The 12,428-nt window shown below is 40.8% G+C and overlaps 1 protein-coding gene across 1 annotated transcript in view; it reads right to left on the bottom strand.

Annotated features, from left to right (window-relative positions):
* Kcnb2 (potassium voltage-gated channel subfamily B member 2) overlaps positions 1 to 12,428 on the bottom strand; it is a 419,924-nt gene that overhangs the window by 384,514 nt on the left and 22,982 nt on the right. The window contains exon 2 of the mRNA XM_057791190.1: positions 7,775 to 8,442. Within this exon, the coding sequence (XP_057647173.1) occupies positions 7,775 to 8,353 (579 nt within the window). The 5' untranslated portion in view covers positions 8,354 to 8,442. The remainder of the gene's footprint in view (positions 1 to 7,774; positions 8,443 to 12,428) is intronic.

Raw genomic sequence — 12,428 nt, 5'->3', positions numbered from 1 at the left:
GACTTTTAACTCGAGCAATAATTCTAGAATTGAGTGCTAATTATTTTGAAAGCTTGTTTTATCAGAAAAAAATCAGTTCAAATTGGTATACAGCTGGTGGTTCCATTAAGAATGGCTTCTTCTTTTGAGTTTTTTAGTAATATTCACTAAGGTCAGAGAGGTAAGTTCTTGCAAACATAAGTACAAATTTTGTTTATAAATATTAAAGGCAACTTAAAATTATAGGATTGTAATATTTCACTAAAATCAGGTACAGCATTTTATAGAAAATAAAGTATTCTCTAGCGTTACTATGGCAATTTAAAAAGTATTTTTCTAATTCTGTGTATTTTTTGCTTTGGATTTTTTATTACTACTTTATTTGAGTCATTAGTGCATGTATTTCTAGTATGCTGTCTTTTGTGGAACAAATTGGAAGTACAGTTGAATAAAACATGAATAAGACTTCTACAGCCTTTTCTTTTGTGTGATTAAATTTGTGTACTACTTATTGCAATATTCAATAAGACATTCAATACTTTATATATAAAACTTGAAATTCCATAGTAGTCATATTAATGGAGCATCTGAGAAGAGATATATTTTATGTCCTATGCTTGACATTTCTGCCAAACATAAAAGTGAATCATTAAAAGGAACAAACTAATGATATTCAAAATAGCCTTTCCCCATGTTCAGTTCTAGGTCAATTAACTCTTATATCTATATCATATTATATGTCAGTGTGACTGGCATTGTTCTAAGCCATGCCAAGCATACTAGTCTATCAGTTCTGAGGGGAAAAATGATACTGTGCACTCTGTAACTCTGTTACATGCTGTAGACAAAGCTAAACCATGAAAGTATGAATACAATGGAAAAGGCAGTTTCTAGACATCTTCTCAATGAATCAAAGCAGTTCATTCGACTGTCAGACAGGGTCTCACGGCATTATTCCACTAGAAACCAAATTCTTCAGCACCGTAAGATGGGTGAGCTCTCTGCGCATGTGACTGGAATTTCCTCTAAGCTCTTAGCATTTGAAGGGATTGGTTTCTTCTTCCTGTTTTAATGGGGGATCAGTCTCCAGTGTGAGTAGTTAATCAAAACATATTGTTCAAACCCGTCTAGAACCTTCCAAAGTGGAGAGTGTTAAATATTGTGACTGTTCTTCATAATACTTAGGCTGATTTAAAATAGCAGCTCATTCATTCATAAAGGCTCTTGCTTGAAATAAAACCGATCTGCTATTACTTGGGACTTCAAAGCCACAGCATTTAAATATTGCAAATGCATTCTGGCTTCTGATAATATTAATCAGTGTAGAAAGAGCTTCTTGGGATTTTAGATTAATGTTGAGAATTATAATACTTATTGAGGTTTCAAAATCAAGTTTGAAGGAAGCATGAATGGCTTCATTTTGTTTCTTAAGAGATGAGAAGCTGCTTTCCAGTTAGGATTGGCTCTCTTCAGAACAACCAGAAATATCTAACCAGTCAAAGAAACAAATGAAAAATGAGTAATTCTTAGATTTTTCTTTTTCTCAAAAACATTCCTGTGTGCAGGGCAGCTTCTTGGTAAGCACAAAAACCTGAGTTAAATTCTCATCTTTGTGGCATGGGGTGGGGGAATGGGGGAGTGGGGGAGGGTGATCACACAAGCTACAGAGTCAACAGAGATGCCTTTCCATGCAAGAAGAAGTTATTAATAATTAGATTGGAACAACCACCAAAACAGTTGCACAAGCAGGCTTTGCTCTCACACCTCCATCAAGGTAGGATCATACTCAGCATGTGGGTTCCTCCTATTCCCCTGCCTTTCTCATCCTGATCAAATGTGGCCAAGTGAGGAGACAGGCCTTTCACAGGCAGCCTTTGTGGAAAAACAGAGAAGGGGAATTTAGAAACAGATCATAAGAACCAAGGAATGGGATATTTGGGACATTTGGACAAAAATCCTACTATTTTCCATCTAATCTGCTTTCTTTTTTATGAATATTTTTAACTGGGATTTTGACTACTCTCTTTGCATGGACGATTCTTTTTTTTTTTTTTTTTTTTTAAATCAAAACATCAACCTCCAAATTCACCCTCCACAGCCTGGCCACATTGTGTTCAATCTCCCAGCTCCTACTGGTGACTCTGAGCTCTTAGGCTATAGTACCAGAGAACACATACTGGTTTAATTTGAACAGGGTGAATGAAGAAAGAAGAGAAGAAGATGCCGAAAGAAAAAGAGAAAGAAGACCAAGGAACACTGAAGCAGCCACTAGCTTGGTAATTAGCCCACCGTCAATCCTGGGTAAGAATTACAGACCTCCTGTCTACCTCACAAAATGCAAGGATGCAGGCTTACATGGCATCCGTCATCTTTTGGCCCATCATTATGTAAATGTTTATTGTCACTTGGTTTTGATCACAAAGGGAGGCATCACAGAGTTACATGAAGAGTATTAGACAGTAGACCTTGGCCCTGTATGGATCCACAGGTCAACATAAGACAGTTCTGATCCTGAACTGAACAGACATCACCCGTGGTTCTATTCTAGTGCCTTTATTATTTTTTTCATTCAAAACATAAGAATAATTGATCCAGGTGCTATAATAAGAATGAGAGCTGGGCGGTGGTGGCACACGCCTTTAATCCCAGCACTCGGGAGGCAGAGGCAGGCGGATCAGGAACCAAAAAGCTACAGAGAAACCCTGTCAAAAAAAAAAAAAAAGAATGAGAATGTTATGTATCCTTTCTCCTTGATGAGCCCAAAGGCTTTTTGTTTCTTTTGATGTATTTTCTCTTTACTATTTTTGCGACTTTAAAGACCTAGACAGTAATATGGTGGGATAAGGGAGGGTATGGTTCTAAAGGAGTTATTGAACACAGAGAAACGATCCTGACATTGACCCTGGGTCTCCAGTGGGAGGAGATCCAGCCTGGCTTTAGGTGCTGTGTTGGGTCGTACTGCCCATGATGACCATGCAAACTATGGGGAGAAGGAGTCAAATACAGGGGCACAGGGTGACCTCCTTTTCCCAGCTCCCTGCAACTTCAGTGGAAACAATGACACCAGCAAGGGGAGAGAAAGTAGTCCTTTCGAGAAAGGCTGAAGAGACTTAGACAGGCTGATCATTTACAGCATTTTTGAGCTCCCCTCTATCTGAAAAAATAAATGTCATTCCAAATTATTCTTTGTTATTTGGGTTCTTCCTTTTCCTTAGGGAAAATTTAACTTTTCTCTTCAGGTGGCTGTTAACAAAACTTGTGGATAAAATATCTTTTCTAGTTAATTGCTCCCACTTCCCTTAAGAATGAAATATGAGAGAAAAGAGTGGATGGGGGGGCAGGAGGAAGAATAAGGAAAGCAGAGGAGATAGACGAGGGAGGAGAATAAGGATAAAGAGCCACTCGGGAAAATGAGACTGATTTCAAAGGACAGAGGCAGAGGAAGAAGAAGATGAAGAAAGAATAAGAGGAGAAGGAGGAGAGCCAAAAGGAGAAGGAAGGGTCCAGTACTGGAAGAGAGAGGAGCGGTGAAGGCGGAAGGAAGAGAAACTCAAGAAGAGTGGAGAAAGTGTAACAGGGAGGACAGCCACGACAAGCGAGGGAACTGAAGCGGAAGTGGACAAGATCTGGTGCCCACTCCTGACTCCGAGCCATGTCTGACAAAGTTATTGTGTGGCTCCCACTGCCTGGTTCCACTGAACAAAAAATGTATTTCTGTGTTCTGCTCTAATCAGGTCAGGGCTGCTTGGCACCCCGGTTCCCTACATTGCCTCAGCCTGAGATCAGTCTGCTGTCAGGCAGTATTCCCTCCTATGCTCAGGCTGAGCCTGTGTTCTGGTCTCTAGATATGCTAGACACTGGCCTGATAGCCTTAGTCCACAGCTATCTTTAGACATCCAGACTGGCCTAGGGTGGTATTCAGTGAGTTAGCCTCCTTCAGAATGCAAGCAGCTCTGCACCTCTGTTCTCTACCTCAAGCCTGAGGGTACTACAGGGGACAGGACATATTTTCCTCATATCTTCTAAACATCCCTTACCTTGAAGTCCCTGTCGGTGATATTTATAGGAAATGTCCATTGCAGTTCACTTGGAAAAGGCCAAATAAAGAGAGAAAAATGGTTTCAATCTGGAAACAGACTAACTTGTTCCAGTCTGGAAGAAGTATAGGCTCAAATCTAATTCCAACCTACTGCCCAGGAAACTGACATTGAGTTAGTCCTGGCCCTTGGCCTTCCACAGTCCTATGAAAGCAGAGCAGAACCAGTAATCCCCTGTCACATGTGTTCAGAGAGGTGTCCTAGCTGTTTGCCAGGCCCATGCAGCTGAACCCAACATTCACAGCCTGTAATTTTAACTCAGGGCAGTATTCTACATAAAGGTGACTACAGGTACCAAGATACACTGGTGGGATTTAAAGAAGACAAAACCCACCTTGCAAACATAAATGTATGCTGTAATACCAGATCATAGGTCATACTATACCACTAAGAGCTGACGAAGACATTTCCCTTTGACTGCGGTGCTGAGATTAAATGCCCCTGCACATATCAGACAAGCACCTCTACTGACGCATGCTTGAAACCCAGAGGTACCATTTTCGCCAGGCTTTTCAGGCATGATGAAAAGTAGATTACAGTCCGTTGTCTTCTGCGCATATGCACAGATGCTAATTTGTCAAATATTGGTGTCTCAAATAAACTGTCTTCTTATGCCCTTTTCTGTCTTTGTTGTTGCTGTTCTAATATACCTGAAAGTTTGTGAGCAGAGCAGCTCGTTGTGGGATACTGGAGAGCCTGTCCTCTAAGGGTCCAATTGTTACTAACAGGATCATATCCAAATATAAGGTAGAGTGCGTCCGTAGTGAGTATGTGTATCACAGTGCATGGCTGAGCAATTGCGACTCAACTGTTGAATATGAATTCAATATCAGTGAGTAGATATTTAACTCATTATGAGTTGTCTGACAAAGATCCTTTCCTTCCATACTAGGAGTGTGATTGGAATGGCAAATAATGTTAAAGCATTTATTTTTTTGGATTTGTTTGTTTTTGTTTTCTGAGACAAGGTCTCAGCACATAGCATGGGATGACCTGGAACTAGACATATGGCCTAGGTTGATTTTAACGGCTAGCCCTCTCCCTGCCTTTCCAGTCTAAGAGCAAGGATCAAAGCCATGCAACGCTGTGACCGACGGTACTTTACTTCCGAAACATGACAAACCAGAAGATAAAGAAAAATTAAAAGAGGAAAACCCCAGTATTTCCAGCGGTATGAAATTCCTGAGCTAAAAGGATTTAATTCTGGGGAGAAGGGAGCATTTTCACAAGTTTCCGCTTTAGAGGTTAATGCGTGTGGAGTCCGAGCTCAGCTGACGAAAGCAGCAATGATTGGACAAGGAGGTCAACAGACATGCGCCCCACAGATCTCTGCCTCCTGTGCCTCCAAAGGACACAGAGCAAACCTAGCCACTTCCCATATGAGTTTCATGCACATGAAGAAGCCTGATGTGCCCGTACCTAAATACATGCGGACTGGACGGCCATCCCACTGCAGATGTAATGCAACTACCTATTCCTAAGTTACGAAAACGCCATCCGCACACGAACGCCCTCTCATCCCTCAACCCGCTCTAGGCAAAGACCAAGCGTTATTGCTTGTCAAGCATGTGGAAGAAGACATGAGTTTGCGCTGAGCATCAGGCAGGCTTGTTTTAAAAGCTCAGACAAAAGAGAATCAGTTTCATTAAACTACCATAGAATCAGATATAAACATTTCCATAATATTTCACCACTGAAACAGAGAGAAATGAGGACATTGAGATAAACGCAAATGCTTTATGACTGTCCTTAAGGTAGCAAAATGGCTCCTCCTCATTAATAATGTGGAGACAAATTTACTATTTATAACAGCCTAAAAATTTGAAGGATAGTGTACATAGCTTTTATATCTTGTTATAAGCACATACCTATACAAAGCAAGCTTAAATAATCATTAACATATAGGGTAATAATGCTGTCTTACAATAACCCATTATCTTCCTAGAGATCAAGAAATGGCTACTGCTTCTAAACATTGGAAGTCAAATATCTGCCCTTGTATGGAAAACATGTTATTGCCCTTGTTCTAGCATTACCTTCTTCCAGAAGGAAAGAATACATATTTGAAATATTTCCATCACTATCACTTTACTTTAGCTACATATAAATAATGTTATGATCAAATCTATCATATTAACTTCAAATCTTCTTGATTTACCTGCTTAATTTTACACAATTGGTTAAATTCCTTCTCAAACTTTTAGTAAACATAATTTGTCTCTCTGTTGCTGAAAGTCTTCTTAAAATGTTAACTTTTAAATTTGACAATATTAACTTAAATCTAGAGTCTGTTTCATTCACTTTCAAAGTCAGTCCCATATTTTTGGCGGGAACTCAAATAAGTAACTGAACATTCAGCGCGGAAGAAAGCAATAACCTCCCTACAAAACCCCACATGGCCAACACATCGACCTCCTACATACAGGACAAGCAAGAACAACCCAAGGTTTCGTCCATGAAAAAAAGGGGAGAAGAAGTTAGCGAGACCATCTATCTGCCACAAAGATACATTTTCTCATTGTGTTTAAAGAAAAGACTTTAAAAGAAAAATTAAAGTGCACATACTGCCCAGAAGGAAAAATGCTTTTGGAAGTCTATAAGAAACCAACCCAGATAAACCAAACACTGTGAGAAACGATGTTCTCCTCATTTGCATCAGATGCTTTCATTATTTATGCTGTAGATGATCCTGTAAAATGTGCATTTCTGGTCAAAGGGCTCATATGTCTATTTTATTTGTATAATCATTTGTGTTTATATAGAGAAGAAATATGAGAATAAATGAGTAACATGATAAACTCATATGATGGCATTTTTCTTTCTACCCCTCTCCATGTCGTCTATCAGAAAAGAACCATGGATGTTATTTATGCTCCTGTAGCTAAAGACAGCTCCTTATTTCCTGTGTCATTCACATTGCAATATAGAATTGAATACATGGCATGGAAATTGGCTTTCACTTGCTTTCGAAGCTCTCGATAAAATTAGACAAACAGAATCATGTATTGTAACCAAACACAAAAACTGGTGACAAAAACTAATTCAGATCTGGCTATATATGCAGGCACAATGAAAAACATGAATTTGTCTTCATTGTAATCAAACACTTTATAAACTCTGAGACATGACAATATCCCAGTTTCATGTATCAGTAGTTAAAACCATGCCTATTAGAGAAGACCGCATAAGGACAGGGCAACGGGTGCATTGTGGACACTGGGCCATGCCTTACACAGTTCTCAAAACGGCTCCCTTCCCCTGTATCCACCTCCTCAGTTCTCTAGGCCATGCTGTCTTCTCTTTGTCTGAACTTCCGCTGAACCAGGCCAGCAGTCACCTTTGCTACTTCTAATAACAGCACCTTCTTGACCCAAGATGAAGCGCTTGCCCAGGTCTACAGGAGTCTGTGACTTCTTCCTGCACCTCCAAGCCACCACACCACGTGGTACACTTGGGAACTCAAAACGCTACCATCTGGTCCAGGTCTGTCCCTACAGACAGCAATACCATTTTATGACACCCCACAGGAAAAATGATTATATCTGTCTACATATGATGCTGGAAAGACTTTTCCTTTATCTGGTAGCCAGTGTGTTCTGTCTTACTAAAGCAATGAAGAGAACAATATTCAGTGGAATGTGAGAGCTACACCTTTTATGACCCAAGAAAAATGTGACCCAAGGTCGTGTTTTTCATACCTTTGCAGCCACCGATGAATTCGGTTTCTCCAGCAAGTCCCAAAGTTTCTTCCTTTTCTCGGGGCAGCAGGTGTTATCAAACTCCTCTCCCTCCCGCTCGCGCATGGTCTCTGCCTCCCGTCTCAGTTCTTCGTTCATCTGCTCTTTCTTCTGATGGTATCTGGCTTGGCAGCAGGATTCCAAGTAAATCTCATCGATGCCCCAGTAATCAAGCTCTTGGCCAAAAGAGAGCGCACACATTTCTTCCATCATGTGGAGCTTCCCTGTCCGGTAGAAGTTTAGAATCGATGTGAAAGCTCCCGGATGTCGGTCAAAGAAATACTCATTCTCGTTCAGATTGTAGTCATCGCAAACCTCCAGGAGGCTCTCGTGCGTGTTACAGTCCCGGAGCTTCCCCAAGCGCGTCCTGGGGAGCCTATCCAGAGTTCTCCACAGGACTTCGTGGTTAAGGCCCCCCACGTTGATCTTCACTCTCCGAGAGCATGTTTTGCTTCGGATAATGTCCACAGGTTCTGGAGGAAGAGAAAGCGTCGACCTGGACGTCTTCCTGTTCAAGCCAGGTGGAGCCTTTTCTGCCATTTTGAACTGGACAGAACCACAGATCCAGGGTCCTTAGAGAGGAGGTCAGCTGAGGCAGGATTCCTCTGGAGCAGGCGTGTCCATGACAGCTGGGAAAAAAAAACAAGAGCATTTTAGTCATGCACACCGCTGCCTGTCCTTCTGGGTCACTCAGCTGTTACAGTCACAGATGCCATTAACGGTCATTGCTTTTCTTCCTCAGGTATAAACCTGGGTTGTAGGAAATAAGAGGGGAAGCCACATAATGAAGTTCCCAGAGGCAGCTGTGTGCTCACTTGTGCACATCTGTAGCTTGACAAGACTCAAATGTGTCACCGGTGTTGCGGAGCAGTGCAGGTGCTGATGAAAGCCCCAGAGATAAAGTCCTGGCACAGTGACACCATCTTTGCCGCTACCCTACCCTGCCAGGTCCTGTTCACAACATCCGTTTCAGGTCGATGACCTTCCTCATGCCCGCACCTACTCCAGTCACTGAAACCAAAGTTTGAGAGCACCTGGTCTTCTCATCTTCATGCAACTACAGACCTCTGGACATTATAGCTCCTAGAAACTGCTTACACGCTCTGCCGTTACCCAGTCCCCAGCACCAAGGGCCCGAGCTAAACTCCTTGCCGTCCTTGGAGTAATCGACACTCCAAGAGTTATTAAACTGGCCCAACATGACCGTCTGCAACCCACTCACCAAACAGCTACAAACACAGACTTGTCCTTATGACCCTGTCTTAGACCTTCAAAGGCTCTTTGTTATTGGAAGTAAAACCTAGTCATCCATACAAGATCCTCTCCACATTCCCTTTTAGTCCAAATCACTGTCTGGAAACTGTCTTCTATCTATAGGGAATATAACTCAAAATACTTAGTGGATTTGGGGAACCTTGAAATGTGTGTAGATAGGTTGATAGCTGGATGTTAGATAGATAATACAGACTAGATATAGAAAGCTATATCATGAAATAATTTTCATATATATATATATGCACACCATATTTCTGTTTTAATTTTAATACACTAATAGATAAATAATAGCTAATATTAAAATAGAAGAACTATAATAATATGATATATTAAACATTATCTAAAACTAAGGAGTTATTAATTTCTAAAAATTTCCATGTAATATTTTAGGGCCTTTTTTGACCATGGTTAACTAAAGACACAGAAAGTGGATAGATAAAGGTACTTTTCTTTTGTGTTGCACCAATCCTATCATGCACACAGCACTGATTTTAGGACTTGGCTCATTTATAGCAAATCCTGGTGGGATCTCCAACTTTTGTATTTGCTTTTGGTCAATAACTGCTTGCTTTTCAAGACGGGCCAGATGTTACCTCCTCCAGAGGATCTTCCATGACACACTCCCTCTGGGATCAAGAAACTGTGTCTCTTGTCTTCCACCATGATACTGAAACAGTATCTTTCCGTAATGTACTGCAAGCTCCCAAGAACAAGCCCACCCTTCTTTATTTTTATTCCCTTGTCATTGAGTACTGTTCTTAAACATTGGAGCAGTTTGCTTTAATAAAATAATGAGTCAATTCTTTGTTTTCCATAAGGCAGCTAACAGTCAGGAAATGTGTAAATGAAGTTATTGGGATTGCGTGCCTGAAATGCACCTATGTGTACAAGCCGTGCGTGAACAGAATATGTTATTGCATGCTGAATTTGTCTCCTTTTGTTTCACATCTCTTTTCCATTGGGCACTAATGTTTAAAACATGATATTTATAGTTTTTCCCCTTGATGGTCTTGTTGTATCATCTGAAGCAAGAAGAATCCTTGTGGCTATTATCTTCTGAGTGATTTGGTAGCAAATCCCAGAGCTCTGAGAAACTGACCCACAGAGCCCTCTTTGAGGTAAAGCGCCATGTTTCGCAAGTCAGTGCCTGAGAATAAAGTGAAGTGATGAACTTTGAGATCAGAGAGGTTCTTAGGGCCAGGACTTTATTGTAAGATGCACAGCAGTTTCTGCAAGGCCCAGGATTCTCCATCTGCATGTTAAATTTATTTCTCCATCTGGAGGCCAAGTATCCTCTAAAATGAATATGTTTGCCTTCTGAAGAAAAAGTAGATGGGCCATATGAGAAGGGTTTTAGACGTGGGCAACAAGAAAATTGGGAGTTTTTTCAAATATACAGTTACAGGAGTATTTTAAAGATATGCGCACACATACGCTTCCCTCATGTCTGGCCAAAAATAATGTCCATTTTTACAAAAATAAAAAGGGACGATAATGATTGCTAAAGTTATTTGAATTCTTCCTTTAGGAAGACAAGAATAATATCTCATCCATAAGGCATGGTATCATGATGGGTAAATGAGACCATTTGTATAAGGGCTTCACTCTAAGAAAATACATCTAAATAAAATAAGGATATTCACAGATCTTCCTCGGGTTTGGTTTTTCAACTGCTGAAAGAAATGAGTAAGAAAAACCACATTCATGTTTATTAAATGAATGCTAATCCATCTTTTACCTTTTAAGGCCTGGATTTGTGGGTCTCATCCTTTCTTTCTGTTGAAAATTAGACCTACAAATAAAAGACACTCTGTAATATGCACTGTGTTGGTACTGATGCTCACGTCCACATTTTGTATCTTACTGACATTGAACTATAAATATTTTTAAAGGAGCAGTAGCATCAATGTCAGACAAAATTAAATGAAAATATTAGGGAAAGGGCAGTCGCAGTGGTGAGCACAGATGTCTTTTCCACTGAATGACGTCACCCTGCTACTACCATAACAACTCAACGTCTGTTACTAGTTCACGTGAACAATCAGCACTAAGGCCAGACTGCTTTGAACTTGGAGACTATTCTATTTGCTTTTCCTTCCCTGTGATAAAGCACTCACCCGGAGCAACCTGGAGAAAGAAGGGTTTATTTGGCTTGTACCTCCACATAACAGTGTGTCACTGAAGAAAACCATGGAAGAACTTGAACAGAAAGCTGGAGGTAGGAGCTGAAGCAAAGACCAGGGAAGAATTCTGCTTCCTGACTCACTGATTGCTTCTGCTTAGCTAGCTTCCTTCTACAAGCCAGGACCACATGCCCAGGGTGGCACAATCCACTGTGAGGTCGACCCTTCTCCATCAATCAGCGGTAAAGGGAACCTTGCAGGCATAGCCATAGGCCAAGCTGATGGAGACATATTGTTCAGCTGAGATTCTCTCTCTTCCCCAGTATGTCAAGTTCACAACCATGAACAGCCATCACAAGGACAAATGAACAGAAAATGCACCTCCTCTTTTTGGAATACCATGCCTCCTGATTAAAACAGTGTTTTAATTAATTACCACACGTATGAGGTTTATGATAAAGACAGAGAATGTTAGCATGACTCTGGTAGAAACATTGCCTATCTATGATCCAAAAACCTGCCATCCTGTGATGGTATTGCTAAGAGTAAATGCTGTGTCCAAGTCACCAGCACGACACCATTTACTTAAAGCTTTTGCATGCCCATGACTTACACTGAATTTTCTTTCAAAGGGTGTTCAAGTGAAAAGTGGAGAGAGGTCAGAAGACTTAGATTTCAAAATATCTTCTTCACTGATCAAGAACTTTCTATTATAAGAAATCCCATGTTGATTACAGATCCCATAATAAAAATCAGGCTGGAACCCAATCCTCTCTTTTCAAAGAGAAGAGGGCAACTGGGGCGTAGGACGCCCTGTTGACTCAACTTCCGTCCAACTTAACATTGTCCACTGTGGCTCTTGTAGCTGTGATAAATGTCTTCATTCACCCTTGGAAGAATGTTCTGTGTGCTTCCTGATTAAAGACGTCAGCTCTTGAGTAACCAGAGATGAGAATAGTGTTCAGAGAGTCAAAAAGTTTTCAGAATAAGCCAATAATTCAGGTACACTTCACTGCACCAGTTCTGACAACAAAACTTTGGAGAATTCATCGGCCTGTTGTGTCTACCAGCTGGTGCCTCTCCCTACTTGCCTGTCTCCACTGCCCCACAAATTATCTGTCTTGCTTCTATTCCATCCCGTCTTCCTAACATGCATGTTCACTATGCCATTCAATTCAATTGGGAAACAATCACAAACACACACAAAAAATTCCAGA

The sequence above is a fragment of the Chionomys nivalis genome, chromosome 16, assembly GCF_950005125.1.
Source record: "Chionomys nivalis chromosome 16, mChiNiv1.1, whole genome shotgun sequence".
NCBI lineage: Eukaryota > Metazoa > Chordata > Mammalia > Rodentia > Cricetidae > Chionomys > Chionomys nivalis.
The sequence above is the reverse complement of the archived record's forward strand: the minus strand, read 5'-3'. Positions and strand labels throughout refer to the sequence as shown.